General features: G+C 35.5%; 1 protein-coding gene across 1 annotated transcript in view; it reads left to right on the top strand.

Moving 5' to 3' along the window:
- DOCK4 (dedicator of cytokinesis 4) overlaps positions 1-23,364 on the top strand; it is a 172,331-nt gene that overhangs the window by 59,832 nt on the left and 89,135 nt on the right. Inside the window, exons 5-8 of the mRNA XM_072399031.1 lie at positions 2,397-2,545; positions 5,099-5,183; positions 8,152-8,303; positions 21,363-21,444. Coding sequence (XP_072255132.1) covers positions 2,397-2,545; positions 5,099-5,183; positions 8,152-8,303; positions 21,363-21,444 — 468 coding nt within the window. The remainder of the gene's footprint in view (positions 1-2,396; positions 2,546-5,098; positions 5,184-8,151; positions 8,304-21,362; positions 21,445-23,364) is intronic.

Here is a 23,364-nt window from a genome sequence, read left to right as displayed (position 1 = left end):
AATAGCTGCCGAATCGAATAGTGAGCTATTCGACCAACACTAGTTGCCAATAGCTCACTAATTCAATGATGTTATTTTTTTATAATAAAGTGGGAAAACAATGAGTTTCTACTATGAGGATACCTAACATGTATGTTATCATTGTAAATATATTACCTTTAAGGTTGTATAACTGGCATGGTTCATTTACTAAAGTTTCTAGTGTCCCTGAAATGCTAGAATATCATTAACCTTAAAAAATACTGGACTGAAAAATAAAGACTGTCTGGTACAAAAAAGAGTGTAGTGTACACCACATAATCACCACCTTTTGTACATTTTGAGGTTCAATTTTGCCTCCCCCCCCCCCCCCCTTACTTTGCTGCCTTAGGCACTAGCTCAGTAAGTTGTAGTAGTTGTATTTTGTCTTCCTTTCCTTCCTCTCCTTCCTCATGAAAATGCTAATGTATGAAGTATAACTTCCTTGCATACCTATTTTTAGACTTATTGACATTTTCACTTGGTCTTTGTGCTTCTCCATGCAAGTAGACAGACAGTGACCAGTGAAAGAAGCTGTTCGGTTGCCGGGAAGACATCTGAGAGCCTGAAATCTTGCTGGTTGATAGGGGATCAAATACTTATTTCACTCATTACAATGCACATCAAGCTCCGACTTTTGAGCCCCCTGGGTTTTGAGGGTTCTTTTGTTGTTATTCTGCCTCTCACACCTACAATAAACCTACCATTACAAATATAGACTGGTCATTTTTTTGTTGAGGACAAACATACAAACTCAGCAGGGGATCAAATATGTCTTTCCCTCACTGTAATGTTGGCAAAATGTTTGTTTAAAACATGTTGACACTAAGATTCCAGCTTGTATTGTTCATTGTCCATGTAATGTATAGAATACCCATTTTATGAACTTGCTGATTACCTTCTTCCACAAAAAAACAATAGGTTGTTTGTCATATCCTGATGATTACAGTCATTACAGTGTTTCAAGTAAACTATTTGGCTGCAGTATATGAAACACAGGTTCCTTCCAGGCAATGGCTGCATGACACTGCAAATGATGGTTATAGTAAGTTAGCATTTTTTGGCAGGGATATTTAGTTTTTTTCCAAAAAAGTATTATTACTGATACTGCTGTAAGGTACTTTTAGCAGTTTTATTGGTATTGCTAATAAAAAACCTTCCATTGGATTGTAGAGAGAAGTTGCCTGTACAATCTTTGTCAAATAAAATAATTACTTCTCTGTTCAGAACAATCTAGCCTTTCTGTTAAATTGCCAGAAATATGTTAGGGGGATAAACAGTTCCTGGAATGGTAAATAAAACTCTCTTTTTTTACCCTAAAATTAATTTAATTATTGCATTATTGTTGAGACTTCTGTAATAGTTTCTGTTGGAAATGCTTTTGTTAGAGTAGTTTTGGATTATATTTATGATGTGGCCTGATGTATTTAAGTGGGACCTCCAAGCAGGCTGTGTACTTTTAGGGGCATGCATGTTGCATTGAGAAGGTTAACATGAGCATTCCTAAATGCTCATACACAGTATAGTTTTAACAATATTATATAAAAGCACATATTGCTTTTGAAGTTGAAGTACTGTATATAATTTTAAGTGAAAAAACATTTGCTATACACCCCTAACTCCTTTGTGTCAATAGGTGACACAAACTTTGGCTAGTTTACAGTTACTTTGTAATAACTTTTTATACCAGGATGATTATTTAAAGATTATGAGGCTTGATCAATGTCCCTTTATGGACCTGCAGTTCCCCTTCTGCAATGAAATAAATGTACCTGCCTGATCACAATGCTTTAACTACACTCGCCTTACACTACTACACTTGCACCACCATGAATACTACTATCTTCACCCAGCTCTCTTCCTGGTTCCTAATTTTCGACCACCCTGGTTTGCCAGGCATGTATAGAGGAGCTTCTGCACACGTTCATTCATGGCAGCTGGGGGCATGCCTGTATACCCGGTATCTGTGCATTCACAACTCTGTTCATTGAAGAAAAGATTTTGAATAGGGTGGCAAGTTTACTTTATTGCACAAGAAACATCAACTTTGTCCTTTGCAATATTGGTCCTGCCCTCACACATTTTTTTTTTGTATCAAATTTTAGTTCCTCTTTAAGAATTTCTTACACTATTCTGGGCTTTCCTTAAGCAGTGTTCATTATTCCACATTGGTTAAATTGGATATTTTGGTGTCAGCATTAATGACTCAAGAGGTAGAGCTTTTCACAAGATAAAAAGACAATATTACGGTTTATTATTGAGATTAATTAAAGTTGGAAGTCTATTAATAAACTGGACAAAATATACCAGCAGTAAATGTGCAATTTATAAAGAACTGACAGGCCTGACACCTACTAAAGAATATTTTCTTGTTATAGAAGAATGAAGGTGATCTTTTCCACCGTCTTGGTCACATAATGAATGAGATCTTGGATCTGCGCAGACAAGTGCTAGTGGGACACCTGACTCATGATCGAATGAATGATGTAAAACGGCACATTACAGCCCGTCTGGACTGGGGAAATGAGTGGGTAACAGATAATCAGCTCGCTGCTGTCCAATCCTTGCTGCTGTAACAGTTTTGAGTTTTATGTTTTTGTAAGATCAACATATTTGTTCTGAAGTAGCTTTCTTGTATATACAAAAGTATCTGTGAAGCTTGTTTATGTTAAAGACTGAAGCTTTGTCAGGGTATATGCTAGAATTCTAAAAGACTCTTGGCACCCTAAAGTGAGAAGTGTTCCATACAACCATATTGTATTCAAGGGTCACCATGGGCCAAAGATACATGATAAACAATCTGAGCTTAATTCCTTTATATACAGTGCAAAAAAATTGCCTTAATTACTGAGTAATATTGAGTCTCACCGACACACCTGCCAACAAAGGATAATTGGAGAATATGTAGAAATCGGCAACTATTAAGAAAATGAGAACCATTAGCAGAGAGTACATGGTGTAGGGTATGATAGTATAGCTGTCAGGGGTTCTATCAAAGCACCATGACACGACATGCCATGCCATGACACTGAACGTTTAATAGGCTTTTCACCAATATACAACAAACCAATTAGGTATTTCAGAATAAATGTCATGTATCTAATCATATATTTTGTTTATTATGGATTATGGAAAGTTACTATAAGTACTGGCACTTTTGTCGGTATCATGTGACACTAATTCACCCTTTGCTTTGAACGTTGCTTTAAATGGTTACCATTTTGCTTGCTTAGAAATGTCCTTTGACACAATCCTAGGTTGGATACAGTTTTTGCTTGACAAAGGGCTGTTACTGGCCCAAAACAGTCACTGCTTTGGTGATTTGTATACATCCTATTTGGATTAAATACATTTCTTTCAGTGGGTCGACCTTGGAACATTTTATCTATTTGGGTTTGATTCCTGCTGTGATCACTGCATTAGCAGAGATGCTGTTCACTAGCCTCATAGTCCACAAGCATTTGTCAGAGGTTGTGTAAGCACCCCTAGGTATTTCACAAATTATTTTAATTATAGAAGCTGCACCTGGATAGCATCATGACAATTCCTATGTTTCAAAAATTGTGTATCATTTTATAATATATATGTGTCATAATATATGATTCATTTTTACTGTTAGCCAGGTGTGTTATTAAAAAAAAACTTATAAACCTAAAACTCAAACTGTTACATTTGTTACTGCATAAAAAATACATGAAATATTCCTCTAATTATATTTTATTTACCACATTCGGTTCCAGAGTCCTAAGGACAATGACCATTGTGCTTTCATGGCAGCATTTATTTATTGAAATCAATTTCCAGGCACACATACCCACTTTAGTATATGGTGCTGATTTCCTGACTTCTTCACTGTGTATACAGTATTTACTTCCTAAACCCAATAGTATCAGACGCAATATGGCATTAAAAATTGAGCTTCTTAAAATTGCTATGATATATTGTTAGTGTTGGCAGCAGTAATTTTTTATTGCATAATGTTATTTCTTTGTGCTGGAAGGTTTTTAGTTTTGGCATAATGCCCATTTTCACATTATCTGCAAACAGGTAATTTTATGTCACTGGATCTTGATTTATTGTTATGCCATATCAGTCACCACTGTATTAGGATAATGCTGGATGAACAGATGGAAAATGGCAGTTATTATTTTTACACTCCCAACAATATAGATTTAGTTTCCAAGGCTCATGCTGAGCTGTTGCTTGGTTTTGTACAGTTCCCCCCTAGGATACAGTATTTATTATTAATGTGAAGGTTGCAAAGCTGAATGCCAGTGCCAGTCAAGATAACTTTTTCATTTCTTGGGAAAAGAAATGTGTTTTCATAAAAGTCTGTTATGTATGTTCTGTTTTATTTGTTTCTTTTACAAAATGTGTTTCTGGCTTTAAGTACCAAAAAGTGTTCTCATTAAGATGTAATGATTGTTGATTATGTGGTTTACACCATAATTTTGTGCAAATCGTAATTTGGGGTATTGTAAACCACCTATGTATACGAAAGTAGCAATATTACATTAGGACAACTAGGGCTAAGTGGGCAATGTTGTTACAGTATGTTCTCATTTCATAGAGAAACCCTTGAAATAATTTCCTCTGCTATGATAACTATATTCATAGTTCACAGTACAATAGCATAGTACTAGGAAGTACTAGTATTAGGAAGAATTTCAGACACCTCTAGTAACATCAGGAAGAATCCTTGGGTTCCACAGAACCCTGGTGGAGAAAAACTGGTATAGGATTGAGCTAAATTTTGATTGATAAATACTTAGCATAGTTTCTCAAAGCATACGTCATATAGTTATTTAATAAAAACTGAACCTTCATTTTAGCCTTTACATTGGTGCTTGAAATGCACTTAATGTTTCTCTACTTTTTGGCAAAAGAGAGCACACTAACCTCTTAGCTACATTTTGTGAGGAGTCCATCAGCTTCTACTCAAATTTGTTAGAGCAGTAGGTGTCATTGCAAAAATTCAAAATTAGGAGCATTTTGAGGTGCATACTCATGCCCCTAAACGTGCTTCTTTATGGGAATAATATATTTAGGTTTTGATTTTTTTTTTGCATTCTTCCTATAGGCAGCTGGGATTGGATTTGGTCCCGAGAAAAGAATTTGCTATGGTGGATCCTGAAGAAATTAGTGTTACAGAATTATATCGCTTGGTAAGTTAATGTCACTGACCAATACAAAAGCTTGTAATTGGAAACCTTTTTTGATCTTGGAATAATAAGTGTCTAGGGTATCTGGGGCCCACAAGACAAAGTGGACAGACTTCAAGTGATGCACACTGCATGCCATGCCTTTAAAGAAGATGTAGTTCACCATGCTGTGTTGTTGTTAAATGGGCATGGGCATTTAACACTAGCCGCCTATTCTAAGACAGTAAAGAAAAGTGAAGACATTTTAGGGAAATTTTCTTTGATCACTAAAAGTTTTCACTTGTTTTTAAATGGTACGATTGCCAACTGAGCCTGGAATCAACTGTTAATACTCACTATAACAAAACATTCACAGTGGCTGCTAAAATTTAACAAAATACCTTTGGAAAATTCTCACAAACCAATGTTCTCTAAATGTCATGGAAGATGTTATGCAGACAGTCCAAGCCATACTATAATTTATTCTGCAGTTCTAAAACACAGTTTGGTAGCTCCACAACAAATAAACTTGAGACCGCACATAAGTAGCAATGTAAAACACTAGCAACAACTAAAACACTGCTATATATATAATATATCATATTACAAAAATATTCAGCAAGATTACATACAGTAGCTCTATTTGTGGATCAAAATGTCCAAGGTGTCACCTACTGTACCCCAAGGTTGGGTTGGCTGGTTGATTTTTTTCTTTTGGTTTTCCTTTTTGTTTAAGTGTTAGTGTGTATGTACTGTATATCACTGGTGTTTCTCTTAGTGGTAGCAAAGCTGTTAGAGAATTTACAGACTGCTCTCAACCATACAAATAACCCCCCTTCCTCAGATTTGGCAAGTTAATCTTTTAGGGATTGCTTAAAAAGCCAACAGCCTGTATGAAATTACCATATTTACCATCCAAAAAGCCAACAGCCTGTATGAAATACCATATTTACCATCCAAAACAGAACTGTAGAGTCCTGTACAATATATAGCCGTATATCTAAGCTCATATACGTGTACGTATATATTCCAAAATAGGTAAGTTAATGAATCAAATTCATCTCCTGTGCTTTGCCTTCAAATCTCTCCACAGTTCTTGTCCCACTTACCTTTCTGACCTGGTTAAAAAGTACTCCCCTAGCTGTTCTCTCCACTCCTCCAGTGACCTACTAATGACTTCTACTTTCTGCTCATTTAAAAAAGCCCCTAAAACCCATCTTTTCGAACTTGCATACCCATCTTCTTCTGTCTTTTAAAACCCTCACTACTTTCCACCACTCCATATTTCCCCTCCTATTGTGTGTCTTTCCCCACCTGCTAGATTGTAAGCTCTTTGGGGCAGGGTCCTTTCTTCCTCCTGTGTCAATGCCTGTATCTGCCTGACTTATACGAAAAACACGGTCTTATCACTTTTTCCTGTTTCCCATACATATTCTCTGCTGTTTAATGTCCACGCTAGCAATATTATGTTGTGAACTATCTTATTTCTGTGATCTAGAACAGAACTAGGCAAGACAAACAAAATATGTTTTGTTAACTTGAACCAATGTTCCTACTTCTGTGATTCTTTTTACCAGAACGAGGCAAGAGAAATACAACATACTAACAAATATATGTTTGTGAATTATGTATTTGTATGACTTTGTTATGTATGAAGTTAAGATGTATTAATACATTCATAGTGTGACACAATACTTTTTAGCCTCGAACCTCTTACTTTGTTCTCTCTCGGTGCTCCCTATTATTCTCTGTATTAATAATAATAATAATAATAATAATAATATTTGCAGAATGCTAGAGATACCACGGTGGGGCTGAGGGGCTTAGATATCCTACAGGTGCACCAGTGTAACAAAAGTGTTGCTTTGAGTACAAAATACATGTTGCACACTAGGACACAATATAGACAGTAATGAGCAACTACAAAGGACATTGCATTAGCAGTTCAAATTCATGCCATTAAACAATCAGCCCATGTAGATATTGGGGTTATGATGGCTTATAATTGTCAGAAGTGATATTTATCATTTCAATGAAAAAAAAGGGAAAGTTTGAGACTATCCATGTGCTTAATGTGTACAACTTGGGAGGACACGCAAGGTAGTTCACAGGCTGTGTGACTTGATTGAAAATGGATACATTTTGCAGCAAGAAATCTTCATGTCTGTGACCACTAATACATTTTTAGGCTGGCAACACTGTATACAGGAGATTGTTGTCAAATGCCAGCTATTTTCTAGAATGATGAAACAGTCATCATCATTCATCATTCCTATAAAAGCAGGCATGTAGGGGTTGGTAGCAAATTAAAAAAAAAATGCAGACCACAGACTATTTAATAATGCCAGACTTATTTTATTAGTCTGTTCTCAGACATAATAAATGCATAATATAGGGTACAGTATTTTTTCATGCTGGATTTTAATTTATTGTAACTGCTCAAGGTATAAAACGTTCAAGCTAAAATGTATGTAAACCCTGAACAATGAACTACTCTTGTTTCGTGCCTTTGGGATAAAATGTACATTTAAAGGCTTGTGTTATATCTGTTTGACAATTTCAAAAAACAAACCTGTTGATCCTTACAAGTATAATCTCTCTGTTCTTTTTGCATGTGTTGTCCTTATCAATTCCATTGTTTCCAATTCTCTGCAGACTACAAAACATCTTTTCCTACATTAGAGAAGTGGAGGTTGGGGGGTTTTCTGTTGTCAGTGATGATGCTGCTCCTCCACTGCTACAATATGGTAAATGTTGTCACCCCAGGACAGGAGGACAAGGTGAAAATGAAGAAGCCCTAGAAGAAGTCTAACGCAACCACCACATTTTAAGAACTTGAAAGTGTCAATATATTTAAATTCTGTTCTTGGATTTAAAGTTTCAACCTAAGTTTTACATTTGGAAATGGGCTATTGCAGAAATTATTTTAATCTAATGAGTTTTGCATTCCTACGAGGCAGTGAGTTTACATTTAAACTTAAATATTTTACAGATGGAACACAGACATAGAAAAAAGGACACTCCAGTACCAGCAAGTAGTCACCATCTCTTTGTGCAGATGAAAAGTTTAATGTGCTCAAACCTGGGAGAAGAACTAGAAGTGATATTCTCACTTTTTGACAGCAAAGAAAATCGACCAATAAGGTAACTCTCTTGCATATTTTCATGGCAGCAGGTTATGGCATACATGATTTTAATGGGATTGGAATAATAAATTATTACAAATTTTAAATCACAGCTAACTGGTTTTAATGCTTGTGTGAACAGTAAGAGTGATTTGTTAAGCTAATGTAACACTGCTAAATAATTGGTTTTGTTTAAAAAATTTAAGCTGTGTTCCAGTAAAGTGAAACCACACTGCATACAGAATTCATGTTTGGGGATTTAGAGCTTTAAATTTGCATGGGGTTTTTGATGTTGCCCATTAAGTTTTTTTTGTCCAGCATTCTGAAAAGAGGCAGTTACTGTACTAACGCCAAATTATCTTTTTATTTAATAGACTTTTGAATTTTTTTACTGTTCACCAAAATATAACTCATTATTTTATTTAGAGCGTTATCATCTGTATCTTTTCTCTAGTTCTAAATTCTGTAAACCTGTTACAAAACTGGTCAATGTTGAGAAAAGATTATTAGTGATTACACTTCTTAAAAACCACATATATACAAGTCTCATAATAGATGAATAAATGTGATATGTGGTGGTGGAAGTTTTCTATTCATGCCACTCCGATTCTCACCTTTTTCCACATTAATATAGTCCCATGTGTTCCCTTACTGTTATCTTCTGCAGTGGATTATGGTATCTTCATTTCCTTCCCTAAAGGTTAGCTAACCTAGAGATTGACTCCTGGGTGTTTAACATACTGTGTACTAAAGTGTCAAACAGCCATTGACCAAAATTAAATAGCTCCTGTTTTGGCAGGATGCATTCCACGTTTTGAGGTTTCTTTATGTTGGCAATTCGTATAATCTGCAATACTGCAACATCCCTCAATGTCATTACAGTCAGGTATGGTGTGCAAAGCGAACCAGTGTCTGTTCACCGGTTGCTGTTTGTTATCGGATCTGGATGGTGCATTGGAGGGCGCGTTAATTACCTTTTAAATCAGACCTAAAACAAACATTTTTTTTCCCTCTTGACCAAAACACAATTAATTATTAAGACTCCACTTTACATTTACTAATTTCCACCCTTTTACTATCCCCTACAATTTATCTAGACCAGTGATTTCTGACTTTTTTTTAACATGAGGGAACCCTTAAAATAATCTTCAGGGTCTTAGGGAACCCCATGTAACCCTGCTGGGGAAACACTGATCTAAATATAATTTGACTCCAGTTGTAGCATTCCTGTCAGAGAAGACCAATACCTAGATGCCCTAAAATACCTACTTGCAATAATGTTTTATTTTATTTAAGAAATGGGAATTGTATTGTGTTTGTGTTAACTAAAATGTATTACAAATTAAAAAAAATAAACATTTGATAATCAGTTGCAGAACTATCATTTAACACCAAAAATGTTACCTACCATCTTTATATGCTACCAGGCATCTGCTTCCAGAAAATATATAATGGTTTATGGCCCAAAATGCAGATTTTAAACATGTGTATGCAAAAAATAAATAAAATAAATACATTCCAAGTACATCAGCAAAAGTGTAAAACCACAGAAAAAATTCTTTACAGAATGAGATGAAATAACTGACTTTCTTTTATTTAAAGAAAATTTAATTATTATAAAATTTTTATTATTATATAATATAAAATTTTATAAAATTATTATAAAAATATAATTGTGTCTTCAAATCACAGAATCCATTACTAATTTATTTGTCTTTCATAATAGTTTTTGTCCTTTAAAACATTCTTATTAGGCCTTCTAGAGAGCGTACACTTTGTCTTTCCTGCCCTCTTGTGTGTCCACAGTATACTGTAATTGTTTTGTATGCATTCATTTTTTTCTTTCTGTTTGTAATGTAAAAGTCATATTGGAAAAAAAATGTCAAACCAGTTACCCAGAGATGAAGTTCTACAGTTCTCTACATATCATTCCCTGCTAAGCCTCCCTATTGATTCTTTGTGATAGGCAGGCTTGGTTCTTGGAAATATGGTTGGAGTGAGCAGGACAGTTTTTTGACAATATGCTTAGTTTTAAATTCTCTAGTTTGTGATTTCCTCCCATGCAAAAAATTTGTGGTCTTGTCTAAAATATTATGGGCAAGACCGTTTTGTTAATGCAGAACTGACCTAACAGATGACTGCGTCAGCCTTTGCCATTATGATACACTTAGCTTTGGGTTTGCCTCTCTTTAAACTGCACTATAAAGATGTCACAGTCAGTGCTAAAAAAAAAAAATTGCCAGTCCGGTAAGAAAAAAGTGTCATAGGACATACAAAGTCTCTTCTAAATAAATAAAGAAAAGAAACCTACCTGCTACAAGTATAGGATGGCATGTAGCACAACACTATTACATTTCAAAGAAATTAAGAAATAATGTACTGCTACTGAGTAATATTATTTTGCTTGTTTTACTGGACTTCATAAATTCTATTTTTCCATGAGTAAATAATGATTTATGTGTTGAGGAAGCAGATATGTATGAAGCAGAGGAGGTGCTAATTTAGGTTTGGTCCACCCCAAAATAGAGCCAGGGCCAGAGAATTCTACTATAGCATAAAAACTGTAGCACTCACTATGATGGAAAGAACAAGAATAGTTTGGGCTATCTCTATTGTTGCCTGATTTTAAATGGCTTATGTTTTTTCCTTTTCCGTAGCATTAGTCTAATATACCACACAGGATTTATCAACCTGGACACACCAAAACGAAAACATTTCATTGGATTCATTTGTTGAGGTTATACTGTTTCTCTCAAGCAGATAACTCTCCTGAACTTTAAGGATTTTAAGAAATGTCAGGAAAGTTGATATCTAATTGGTTTTACCCAACTGCTTCTTGCATTATACATTTAAAACATAGAATATCAAAGCTTTGAATATTTTGCACATGAAAGCAGAAAGTTGTGCAGCTACAGAAAGCCAAAATGCCTCAATGTATTTTCCTTTCTTTTCCCCTGATAATCCTCTAATTTAATTTCTTGACACGGTGATCACTCCATGCAGACATTTCTTCTATCTACTTTTACGTCAGTATTAATGACTCTGTGTCAGTGCGTGTGTGTGTTTTTTGCTGAGAGCATGGAGTTTGGGGTAAAAAAATGGAGGACTTAGGTCATAAGTGGTTGCGGAGAGTAAGAAGGGTGACTTTTGCAGCTCAACAGTGGAATCAGTTGAGGGTGTGTGGGGAAGGGGGCTTGTGAATATAGCCATGGTGAATGCTGCCATGGTATAAGGTCTTATGGTGGTGCTGGTTTGGTACAGTTGACATTGGAAGGATGGGTGTTGGCGCATTGGTAGGTGGAGAGATTAGACAGGTGCAGGGTCTGGCATTGTGATGGGTGGTACGAATGATGGCTGGGGAATTTGGTGAAGACATTGGTTATCATTGACATTGGTTATCATTCAAACCCTTCAGCAAAGGGTTAAAGCAACATGTTCACTGGCCTTCATTCTGTTTAACCTTCACCACTTACAAAATGCTAGTCCGCCCATTATGGTGCTGATTATAGGATAAGGTTAGGAAGTTAAATATGAAGCTGTACATCTGAGCCCTTGTGAACACAGTTAAAACAAGCTGTATATTTCAACAGTGCTTTCCTGTCATTTTAAAATCTCCTCCCAACATTTTTCAATTTCCATGTTTCTCAATATTTAAATAATTCCCTGGTTTATATTGTGAAAAATGTATTTTTAAAATGCTTCTATTTTTAAATCTGTAGATTTTTATGTTATGGAGAGTACTGAACCTGTGTTTTTAATTCAAGATCAGCATTCATATTTCATTTTGTGTATTTTTTTTGTTTAGTTTTTACTGCTAAAAAGAAGGCTTTTATTCCCATAGCAGGGGAGTGGCAAGTGTACAGAGCTTGTACCTTTAGTGGGGGGTGATTTCCCTAATGCAACCTCCCTTGTGTTCTAGTCATGAAATCGCTTTTCTTCTGTTTAGGATTACACCATTAGTAAACTGTGTTTAGTTACAAAATGAAGCTTCTCAACTAGCTGGCTTTGTAAGTCGTTAATGCTATTACTTCATTGTTACATGTTACCTAAATTAGTTTACATTTTTCTGTTCTTTGCAAATGCAATTGCTTCACTGGGTGGATAGTAATTAGGGGCTGTGCACGTGTCAAGAATACTGCAGTACCAAGGAAGGTAGTGTGCCAACAACCAAGTAACTTTTTACATTGAAGATTCAAAGTATTGAAAGTGAACTGTTGGCAGCCCACACATGTACGGAAACAAATAAAAATTAGTCTGACTGCTGTTTTAATTGGCATCTTTGTCTTGTTTTCAGTTGCCTAGCGGTGCTGTCAGTGTTTGCAATAAAAGCCATTTATGAAGAAAGGGCCCTCCGTTGTGAAGTTTTAATCATTGCCTGTGATCAGATTGGGAGAAACCCTTCATTTGTTTTATTGTAGTCACAAATGCTGTTAAAATGACTAAGTGAATGATGGTCTTTGTATGTAGAGTTTTCAGTATGTTCTGGAAGTTCTCTGTAATGTATTTTTTTCTCTGGGTTTGCCTAATAAATTGGACTTAGGAAGATATCCTGACAAAGGAACCATCAAGAACTGGTATATATGGGAATAAGTGCAATAACTGATAGAAGCTAGTTTCTCCTAGTTTCACTTCCGTGGTAGGAATCTGCTTGCTTTGAGGTCTTGCCCTTTGTTCTTTAAATTGATTTATTACACAAATCAGAACTCCACTCATTACATGTCAATAGCCTTAGGCTTTATGTTGCCAGAACTCAGCTGGCTGGGTCACCATGTGCCCATCCTGGTAGAGCAAGGCGATGAAATGAAATTGAATTTGTTGCTATAGTAGGGACCTACTGAGACCTAAACTATATTGACAGTCTCTTTGTTTGTTCTAATTATGTCAAGAAGATAATTTGGCTACAATACAAGATAGCCTTTGATGCAGTTCTGTACTGTATGTGAGATGCGCTATTTAAACTGCATTGTTCATCAGTAATGTTATATAAATGTGCAGTGCCTGCGCATCTTGACACATGTCCAGGGCCAGCTACATTTTGCAGCTGCAGTTATAATAGAGAAACAGTAAATGAATTGTGTTTGCCTTTACAATGATAATTATAATACTGTTATATTCTGTATCAGAAATGGTTTTTAGTTTTAAATAATATTTTTTTTTGAAACTGAAATCATTTTAGGACAAATTTTAATGCAGTATTCTGAATACATAATATATACAAAAGTAATCAAAAAAAGCAAGGGAGATATTGGGTACAAAACACTAGTCATTTTCAGATGAAGTGAATTGTTGTTTCTCTAAAAGCCTATACACATTTCAAACTTTCATCACTGGAAACATAATTTTCAGAGACAGTAGAAAGAATGTGTTCTAAATCTACAGCGTTGTCCAGTTCTATTGAAAGGGAAGGAGGAAGGACAAGTGTGAGACTCCTACTGGATCCTCCTCTATAGGAAATGACAGAGGTCAACGTGGTTGGATGTCTAATAAACTGTCACGCTGAATCGCTGAACAATTCAGGTGTTACTGAGTCTTTACACAAGTTCCAGAAACCTACAAATGTCAATATTCTATGATTGTGGATTCATTCACAGAAAGGGTTTCAGTGTTTACTGCACTAGAATCTTTAAAACACATTTTGCGGTCTAGAGTGTTTTCTGCTTATTTTCCAGCTAGAGTTATAGTCACAGTTTTATTGATGGATGATGCATTTTACATGCTGGGATACTTTTGACAAAGGTTCCTTTTTACAGAATATATGGTTCTAGTATGTTTTCTCCAAAATGTGAAATCTACTTTTATCAATATAAAATACAGGATGTGAATAAATCAACAAATAGGCCAAAGGAAATGTAAATGCAGTAGTTTCCAGTCCAATAACTGCTTTTGTGCTTAGTGAATTACGATCAGTTTTTGGTCTGTATAGTTTATCCAATGCTTTGGAAAAAGTACTAATAGTACATTACCTGTAAATCTCTGTTTGAGGCACCTTGTACCATAAAGCACTACATTCATAGCTTAGAAAGTCCTTGGGTCTGTGCTACCTAAGTTGTTAAAAGGAACAGTAAACATAGCTTTTGAGCTTCAGGATCCTTATTACAATACTAAATACTAAATGTGTTTTTCCAACACTGCATTTAATCTATATTATAGCAATGACAAACAGTGGGTGAACAGGGAAAACTTCAGTCTTTAAAGATAGCATATTATTTTACTGAGGGTCGTACTTACCTAATACCAGAATTGCAACTTCAGAACTTAACTTTATAATAATGCCTTTTAAAGTAATAATTTACAGAGGAAAACATTTCCAGAAGTATAGCTGCAAGTCAATGTAAGAAAGTTTGATTTATCAACTGGTGAACAGCTGAGGACACTTTTAGTTCTTTAAATCCTTAAAACAGTCATAGCTTCAGCAAAGAAGTGAAAGAGGCCCAAAAAAAAAATGTAACAAGCCTGGTATATGGGGTCTATGTATTACAATTTAGTTCCATTAGTTGTATTTAATTATAAACCTGATTGGGTTATGTGTTGGAACAAATAAAAGTTAATCCAGCAAAACTGTTTAGGTACCATGTATATAACCATGTATAAAAAATAACCTATATATATATATATATATTTGTCACACCAGTAGATGGTGCTGTGCCCTCGTGTAAAGTGCGTAACAAAACCTTGTTGTTGAGGAAAGGTGGTTTACCATTAAGCTGTTTGTTGTTACACACTGTACATCAGGACACAGCTCCATCTACAGGTGGCCAACAACCATGCTAAAAAAGGTCATTTAAGAGCAACTGCAAACTAAAAAATACAAAATACCCTAATGTTCAAAAATGAAGAGAAAACGATATACAGTCCATGATATTTATTCATTTATTTTTTGCCCTTTTTTGGACATAAATAAATTGTTTAAAAAATAACACTGATAAACGAATTATCATTTTTTTATTGACATTGCTATTGATTTATGTTTTTTTGTCAAATATATTTTTATTCGTTTTAGACAGAAAAAAAAAACCCACATACAAATACCAGAATACTGAATAACAAAAGTACATAAACCATTCTTATAACTATAACACACATAAAATTAAAACAGTCCAAGGATTAATATGCTGGTAGCACATGAAGCCTCTGTAGTGCTTCTGGCTTACGCTTGTGTAGGGACAGAGGACTACAGTGTCTTACCCCTATATATGAGAAGTAACAGATGAACAGCATATATATTCCAATGTGAGAAATACAATTCTGTACCCTTGGGAATTATAAACAACAAAAACTAAATAAAAAAGAAATAAAACACAAAACAAGCATTCAAGCCCAAGAAATAGGGTTAAGAAGAGAGGAAGATGGGTGAAAGTATGCTTGTAGCCCACTAGCTTCTAGCCCAAGGTAAATATATCTTCGACTTTATGCGGTAAGTAGAAAATTGAGGGGAATCTTTATACTAATCCCATTGATTTATGTTTTGAATATCATCAGTTATGGCTACATTTTGTGCCCCAAGTTTAGTGCCCTAATTTTGTGCCGTAAGTCAAAGCAGGTTACCTGAATTCTTAGAAAGTAAAGTAAAATAAATCCCACTGTTGATATTCACATTTGTGTATATTCAGGGATATGCAGTATTTTTTATGTTTAATGATAAAAATGTAGTATAAGCCCAAACCTTTTTAATGAATATATATGTGTGTGTGTGTGTGTTTGTGTTTACACATGCATCAAGCACACCAGTAAAGTGGCTTTAAACTTGATTTCATGGAGGCATTGTGCCGCTTAAAACTATTACTGCTTCATTAATTCATGCAAATTTGTGAAATGTACTCTAGATGGCAAAAGATCTCATGAAAACTTCATTTTCAACATCCTTTTAATTTTCTCAAGTTTAAAATCTAAATATTTTGATTCTGACAAGACAGTCCTATTTTTCCCAGCAGACTGAAATGTGATATAAACCTGCCATAGCAAACCTTTTATTGAATGTAACTTTATAGAATTTTATTAATTCATGTTCTGTGCTATTTAATATGCTAGATGATTAAATATTTCAAATTACTGGGAACATTGGGTATTTCTAATACTACTTTATTTGGTATGATATTGTTAGCAGTAACAAGAAGTAATGACTTTGGTCATGAGGCTCATCCCATTCTGCTTCTTTTATCTATCTACCATTAGTATAACCATCTGTCATATTGATGGCCGATAGGATGCTGTTGCATTTGTGGAGCGTGAGTTAGAACCATGTCATGCAAGCACGTGCACATAACAGTACAGTTTAAATTGAGTGATAAAAGTGTAAGTTATATATAGGTTTATTTAAAGCATTTTTTTGTGTTTTGCTGGTTTTTAGGTGCCACTCCCTGGATTAGCTGCTTCTCCATATGAGAGTTGCATTGAGGATGTACCTTTACAAAACTGCCCCTAAATCCCTTCAAAGAAGACAGTTTTTACCATTCTTTTCATTTAACGTGTATCTTAATAATGATGATACTTCGTGTATCACTATGTATATGGATATTTTATGTCCTTACTATATAGAAATGGGTATACTTTGAGCACTCCAGTTTTCTCAAAAAGTTCTCAACGATACTTCTCTTCTACACCCCCTAAATTGTTCCTAGACTGTGGTAAGGATGTTAGATTGTTAGCCCATTTAAACATAGATAGTGACACAAATAGTTCAATGTGTTCTGTAAAATAGCATCCACCTTGGTTGAAAAAGGCTCCTGTTATCAGAGTAAAAAGATCTGTATTAATTACATAATACTGCATCACAAGAATGGAAGGAGATATAATGTTCCTTCTTTTGATGTGGAAACTGTTTACTATTTACATACAACACTTGGCCCATGATAACCTAATTAAGAATCCCTCTTCCCCCTTTGCCCTTGTTTGCTCTGTGAGTTGTACATGCCTACTGTGATCAGTGAGCATGGCCGCCATGCAGCTATCTTTATCAGGAGGAAGGTCAGAAATGGTGCCCTGCATCTCTGCATTAGACTAATTTATGGATACAGTCTCAGGGTTGCATCTGCTGCAAATACTAAAATTTTCAGTTCAAGTACAGTTAATACCTGAAATCTACTGACTGTAGATCACCATTCTCATCATTCTGTCATCCTTTTCTTGGTACCTGTACCCCAAACCTAGAGCATATACTGTTTACATTATCTATACTATTTGGCATTGTGTGATGTTTGTGTTATAAAAAATATCACTTAACATATATTTTGGGATTTTTGAAACCTTTTTTATTTTTATTAATTTATTTTTCTTTAACAAATTACCATGAAGGGGATATTTAAAGGTTATGTTACCTCTCAAATACTGGAGTTGTGGAATGAATAATAGTTAACAAACTTTGCTAGTGCTGTTTGCAGGAAGCAGATGGGTTAACAGCAGCTCAGAGTGCAGGCCCCAATTTGTTACTATAGTGCTAAAATCCTCTGCTGACCTGCTTAGATTAATCTCTTCAGAGTTAGTTATTTCTCGATCCTTTTTTGTTCTCAAGGCAGTTGGATTTGTGAACAGCCTGTGGAAATGTGTGCTGGGTGCAGACATAGATATAAGAGAGCCATGATGCATTGTTTTACTCAGGACATTCCAACAGCCTCTTTTGAATCCAAATCTGTCTATTTCTCTTTGCTTTTCACATCTGTCCTTTTGGTCCCAAAACCTTTGTCCATCTTTTTAGTCTGACGTACAGAGACTTCTGTAAATCTAACTGCCAAAAAGTGACTTAATGCACTAAACGTATCAACCAACCTCTGCGTCTATCCAAATTATTACATTTGGTATTTTGTACATGTAGTATTAAAGAAAGTTAGTGGTGGAAAGAATCAGTTGTTGGGACATGTCCGCAGCCTTATGTCTGTTGGAAACTCATCATTTTATATGATGTCATACTCATGTACGTGATTGAACGTGAAGTTAAGGGCAGAACATATATCATGTGTCTATCTTACTTGATAGAGTTGATGCTATTTTGGAGTTTCAGACTGCCCAAAAGGTTGGAGCAAATTATTCATGAGTTGTATCAGCATATTGTTTTCGTTCTCTATTTCTGTATGTATGACCATATTTGCATGTATGAAATGGTATATATCGCATTGTAACTATATTGTGGAACATCACGTCTATCAGGCGTCACCACACACACATACACATTTTTACACTCATGTATTCCTATTAATCTGCTGCTGTACCTTTTCTATAAAGATTTTTGAATAAATACACAAGCTTTTTACGATACAGAAGAAGACAATCCTGTTCTTAATGCGCCCAAATAATAATTTATAATTATAATACCATTTTTTACAATGTCAGTTCAATGTATCTGTGTATTATTTTAGTAAACTAGGAATAATAAAATGAAATGGATCTGGGAGGTATTTATTTTAAAAGGGAACCTGTAAATCTGGCATTGCTAGCTTGATGATTGTCAACCCGGTCTTGACTTTATACCTAGTAAATAAGTAACCCACAACAAAAATGCAGGATGAATTCATCCTGAATTTAGGAAGAATTCAGGATTCAAACTATACTAATATTATGCATATTATGCACAGGTCGGTGACTTACTAGATAGTAAAGCCATGAGAAGTAGGGTCTGTACTTATTTTTAAGCTTAATTGAATTTCTTCAAATTCATCTAATATATTTTAGGTGCATCAAAACAAAGGGTGTGCTAAGTCTTACTATTGTTATCTTTAGGAATCTGCCACAGCGGCATGTCCTCTGCCAGCATGCCAGAGAGAGGGACCATGACTGACTTGTTCCTTAGTGTGTCTTACTTTATGTGTCTTTATGACAGGTTAAAACTTTTTGCGTCATTAGAAAGAGTTTTGCTTTAGTTCTGTACACCACACTACGCATTTTTGCATTTTTTCATATGTGAGTGCTGTACCCTCTTGGACAGTTGTAAGAGGAACAATTGTCCCCATTGGGGGATTCCCACTCTATTCCAGTGTGGGGTAGCAACTCAAAGTATTTGTTATTCCTTCCATTCCCTAGGTCATTGGTGATCAGGTTGGTAAAGAAGGTCAATAAAAACTGTGCCTCTAAGCAAATATCACTCATCTCCAAATCTGAACCGAAGTTTTATTTTGTTATTTTGACTAGATTACGTATACAATTGTCATTTTGTGTTATGTCTTCATTTAATTAGCAGCAGTGTCTCATTCATTATAACTAGATAATTGGTGTTTTCCTGAGTAACAGAAGCACAAGAATCAGGGCAAACAGTACTGAAACCAGCTTGACTCCAGCCTGGTAATTAAAAAAGCCAGGATATTTTATAAGTCTAACAGATTGCTAAGGAAAACGGGTACATTATATTCTTAGTAATCTATTGTTTTGGTTCCAGTCCAGCCAACACTTATATAATATATTATTGCTAATAACATTATTGGAAAGCTTTTTAATAATTCTATAATTTAATAAATAGACATTTAGCACATTTAAAATCATTGGATGAAGGTTTATCAACCCAAATTTGGCTTACTAACGCTTTTTCTGTCTTCTGGGTTACTAAAAATACCAATTTGTGGAATGTATTATTTGCAATAAATAATGCCTTTTCAAACTCCATTGAGTATTTAGGTATACTTTCAGACTTGGTTTAATTAATGCCCCCCTCCCATTAATAAACTACTGCTAAATATTCTGTATTATGCCCTTAACACAATGCTCACTGTGCATTTTCAGTACAAATGCCCTAATTGAGAATCCAGGCAAAGGTCAGACTGTGCAGCAGGCAGTATGATATTTAGATAGAAGCCAAATATGGTCCCCGGTAAACTAAGTCCTGTTTGTTTTATTAGTTTAGTTACCTGGAAATACAAATAGGCACTTTCAGGTAAAAACCTGGGACCTTTTTACACAACAAAGCTAAGCCACTGCCTTTGGCCTCATACAGATGTTCAATGGATGTAAGAGGATCTTTCGTGATCATTTCGAGTGACAGATGAATACACGAACGTTGTACATACAGTGGCATTCTGTTCTATGGAGAGAAGGGGGGGGGGGGTCAAGAGAGTGGGGCTTTTCTTCATTGGAGTAAACATCAGACATTTCTGGAATAATGAACAATATCAGGGGACCACTGCACAGATTTTCACCCGAGACGAATGCTGTCCTTCATTTGGCCTTTGGGTTTGCCTATCCAGTCTTAAAATCAGGAAGCCCAACGACCAACTAAAAATGCATTAGGCTGACAACGCTGCTGCCAGCTTTGAGAGCTAACAATAATTGTTGATGGAAAGGATCTTTCACGATCCTTTCCAACGACAAATGTCTGCACGATGCATGAATGAGGTCTGTACATACAGCACGGCTCTGCTCTATGAAGAGGGGAGGGGGAGAACGATGGAGCGTCACACTGCTGCGCACTCTTCCTCTTCACTTTCATTGCAATCGTTCGTCGCCCATCGTCCGTGGATCGGCCAGGGTGGTTGTTTGGACAATGGAAGAGGAGCACTGTACACACGCAAGATTCACGTACAATATCAGCCCTGAGCCGATTATCGAAGAGAACCATTGCAGGTGTGTACCTAGCCTTAGTGTTTTCAACCTATAACAGGAAGATTTGTTACTTGCTGGATTTCCAAGTAGGAAAAAAACAATTGCTAAGGAAAACTATACAGTATACTAAACCTACTGAAATACAGTTATGATTTTCTAAATGTGAGTTTGTTAAAAAAAAAAAAAAAAAAAAAAAAAAAAAAATTGTAAATTAAAATAAAGCACCAACATTTTCTTTCTCTTTTACCATTTTAAGCACCAACATTTTCTTTCTCTTTTACCATTTATTTTAGCAATCTTTTTACCTCACATAATCTTTTAGACTGTAAGAAGGATCTGCACTGACAGGTTAAGCAATTGCTGTAGCAAAGCTGACATTTTGTCAGGTTTAGATTACACATTCAGCATTTAATACTTTATTTCAATACTCTGACAGTTGCTTTCTAAAGCATCACAGAATTCAAATCTGAGAAATGGAACTGACTGAACTACATCCACCAGTATGCTAATTGTTCACCTGCACTGTAAATGAATGTAAAATATTTTTTTCTTCTTGCAGTGAACGGTTCTTTGTAAGGCTGAATAGGAATGGGCTGCCTAAATCTCCAGAGAAGACAGAAAGATACAGTTCTCTCTTTGTTGTAAGTGTGATGTCTGTGATGAATTTTCTTCATGCCTACAAAACTCAAGTGGAGGCTTGTTCAAGTGTAACCATTTTAAAATTGATTGCGTTTTAATTGATATGAACTAGTCCTGCTAATGCAAAACATTAGGAATTTTAAGTGGCAGAGTTTTTATGTAGCTAATTGTGTGATGATGAATAAATGTTTAAGTTTGCTTATTTAGCAGGGATCTGCGCTAACCACTTTTTACAGCCTTGGTTAGACTAATGAATGATCTATAGTTATATATATATATATATATATATATATATATATGTTCTATTACAGCATATAATGTAAAGAGTTTATTCGGTAGGACATTGTATCCAGTAGGAATTTAATGCAAAATAGAGAAATCCTTCGAGACCAATCAGATAGCTTGTTTTGCTGATATGATTACTGTGAATGCAAATCACATTAGTCTTTAACGAAAGTCTTTTGTGCTTTAAACTTTGCCAAATACAATAAAAAAGCTAGTGCCCAGCACATCCCACATTGTATATGTTAATATCTTATCTCAAGTTTTTTTTTTACATCAGAAAATAATACTATATTATTTCATAGTCATGAGATACCTTATTTATTGTAACCAGGTTTCTTTTGAGAATGTATGCTGGGTAAATTTTTACATAAAAAAGAAAAATACGTATGGAAACTAAATCATGCTAAGAGAACTCCTTTAATACAATGCATCTCCCCTGCAAATGGTGCAAGATACAGCAGATGTCTTGAACTTTGGTATTTTATTTACTGTTAGTGAAATTTATTGTCATTCCAGTGATTCTCATTGCTCTGGACTGGTTCATGTGTATATGGTAGGCAGATATGTTAAGTCTGCTGGTTGATGCTCCAAAGGGCTCAACTAAATCATCAGTATCCTTTGTCCTGAGCAAAAATTTATAATCCTTTATGGTTGCTGCATTTAATAGCATAGCTTAAGCTTCTTATGAAGTTTTAAGGGAGCAGACCATTCACTGGAAGACTATTGTCTGAACTAACAGGCTTTTCTAGTAAGAAACCTATTTGGATATGCTTAGGAACTAGGTGTTGATGAGGCCAAGGACTTCTATTTTACCTAATGTAGCATTTGCCTTTCCTGTTAGCCCAGGTCATTGTTTTTACATATCTCTGTACAGCTCTAGTTTATAAGAAAGATATTTTTATTGTGGTTTATGCTGTAAGTCTACTTCTGAGCCATTTCATCCCTTGGAAGGATTGATTCCCTCTTTGTTATCCTGGATTCACTCAGTAAATGTTATCACATTTTTTGTTCTACCATCTTTAGATCGCTCAGAAGAGACCATCATTCTGGCTTGTGTCTCATGTATTTCGCTGCATTCTTGTCAAGTTACATTCTGCTAGATCTCCAATTGGTTCTTAGGCTGGGTACACACGTCCAATGCTTCTCGTCCAATAATCGACTCAGGGATGATATCAGACGAGAATCTGGCGTGTATACAGCTCAAGTCTATTGTCCGAACGACTGTCCTGGCAGGTCCACGGACGATGGACGATGATCGATCGTAACGGAAAAAAAGGGGGAGAGAGCGCAGCGGGGTGACGCTCCATCATTCTCTCCCTTCCGTCTCCATAGAGCAGAACGGTGCTGTAGGTACGGCACTTGTTCATGCATCGTGCAGTTGTTAGTCGTAGGATAGTGAAAGATCCTTTCCAATAACAAATATTGCACTTGTGTACATAGCCTTAGACTCTGGCATGAAGCTTTTCCCAAAGTTTTCCCTAAGTTTCCCAAATTTGCAAGGCTGCCACAGGGTCTTCTGTTGACAGGTTCTCTAAGTTCTATCAGATTGAAAATTATACTTTAATATTTTTGCCTTATGCCAGTTTTGAGTGTAGGGTATTTCAGGTGGCTTTTTGAGACATTTTCTGTTTTTTTTT

Source organism: Pyxicephalus adspersus, chromosome 2 (genome assembly GCF_032062135.1).
Source record: "Pyxicephalus adspersus chromosome 2, UCB_Pads_2.0, whole genome shotgun sequence".
NCBI classification, from domain to species: domain Eukaryota; kingdom Metazoa; phylum Chordata; class Amphibia; order Anura; family Pyxicephalidae; genus Pyxicephalus; species Pyxicephalus adspersus.
The sequence above is the reverse complement of the archived record's forward strand: the minus strand, read 5'-3'. Positions and strand labels throughout refer to the sequence as shown.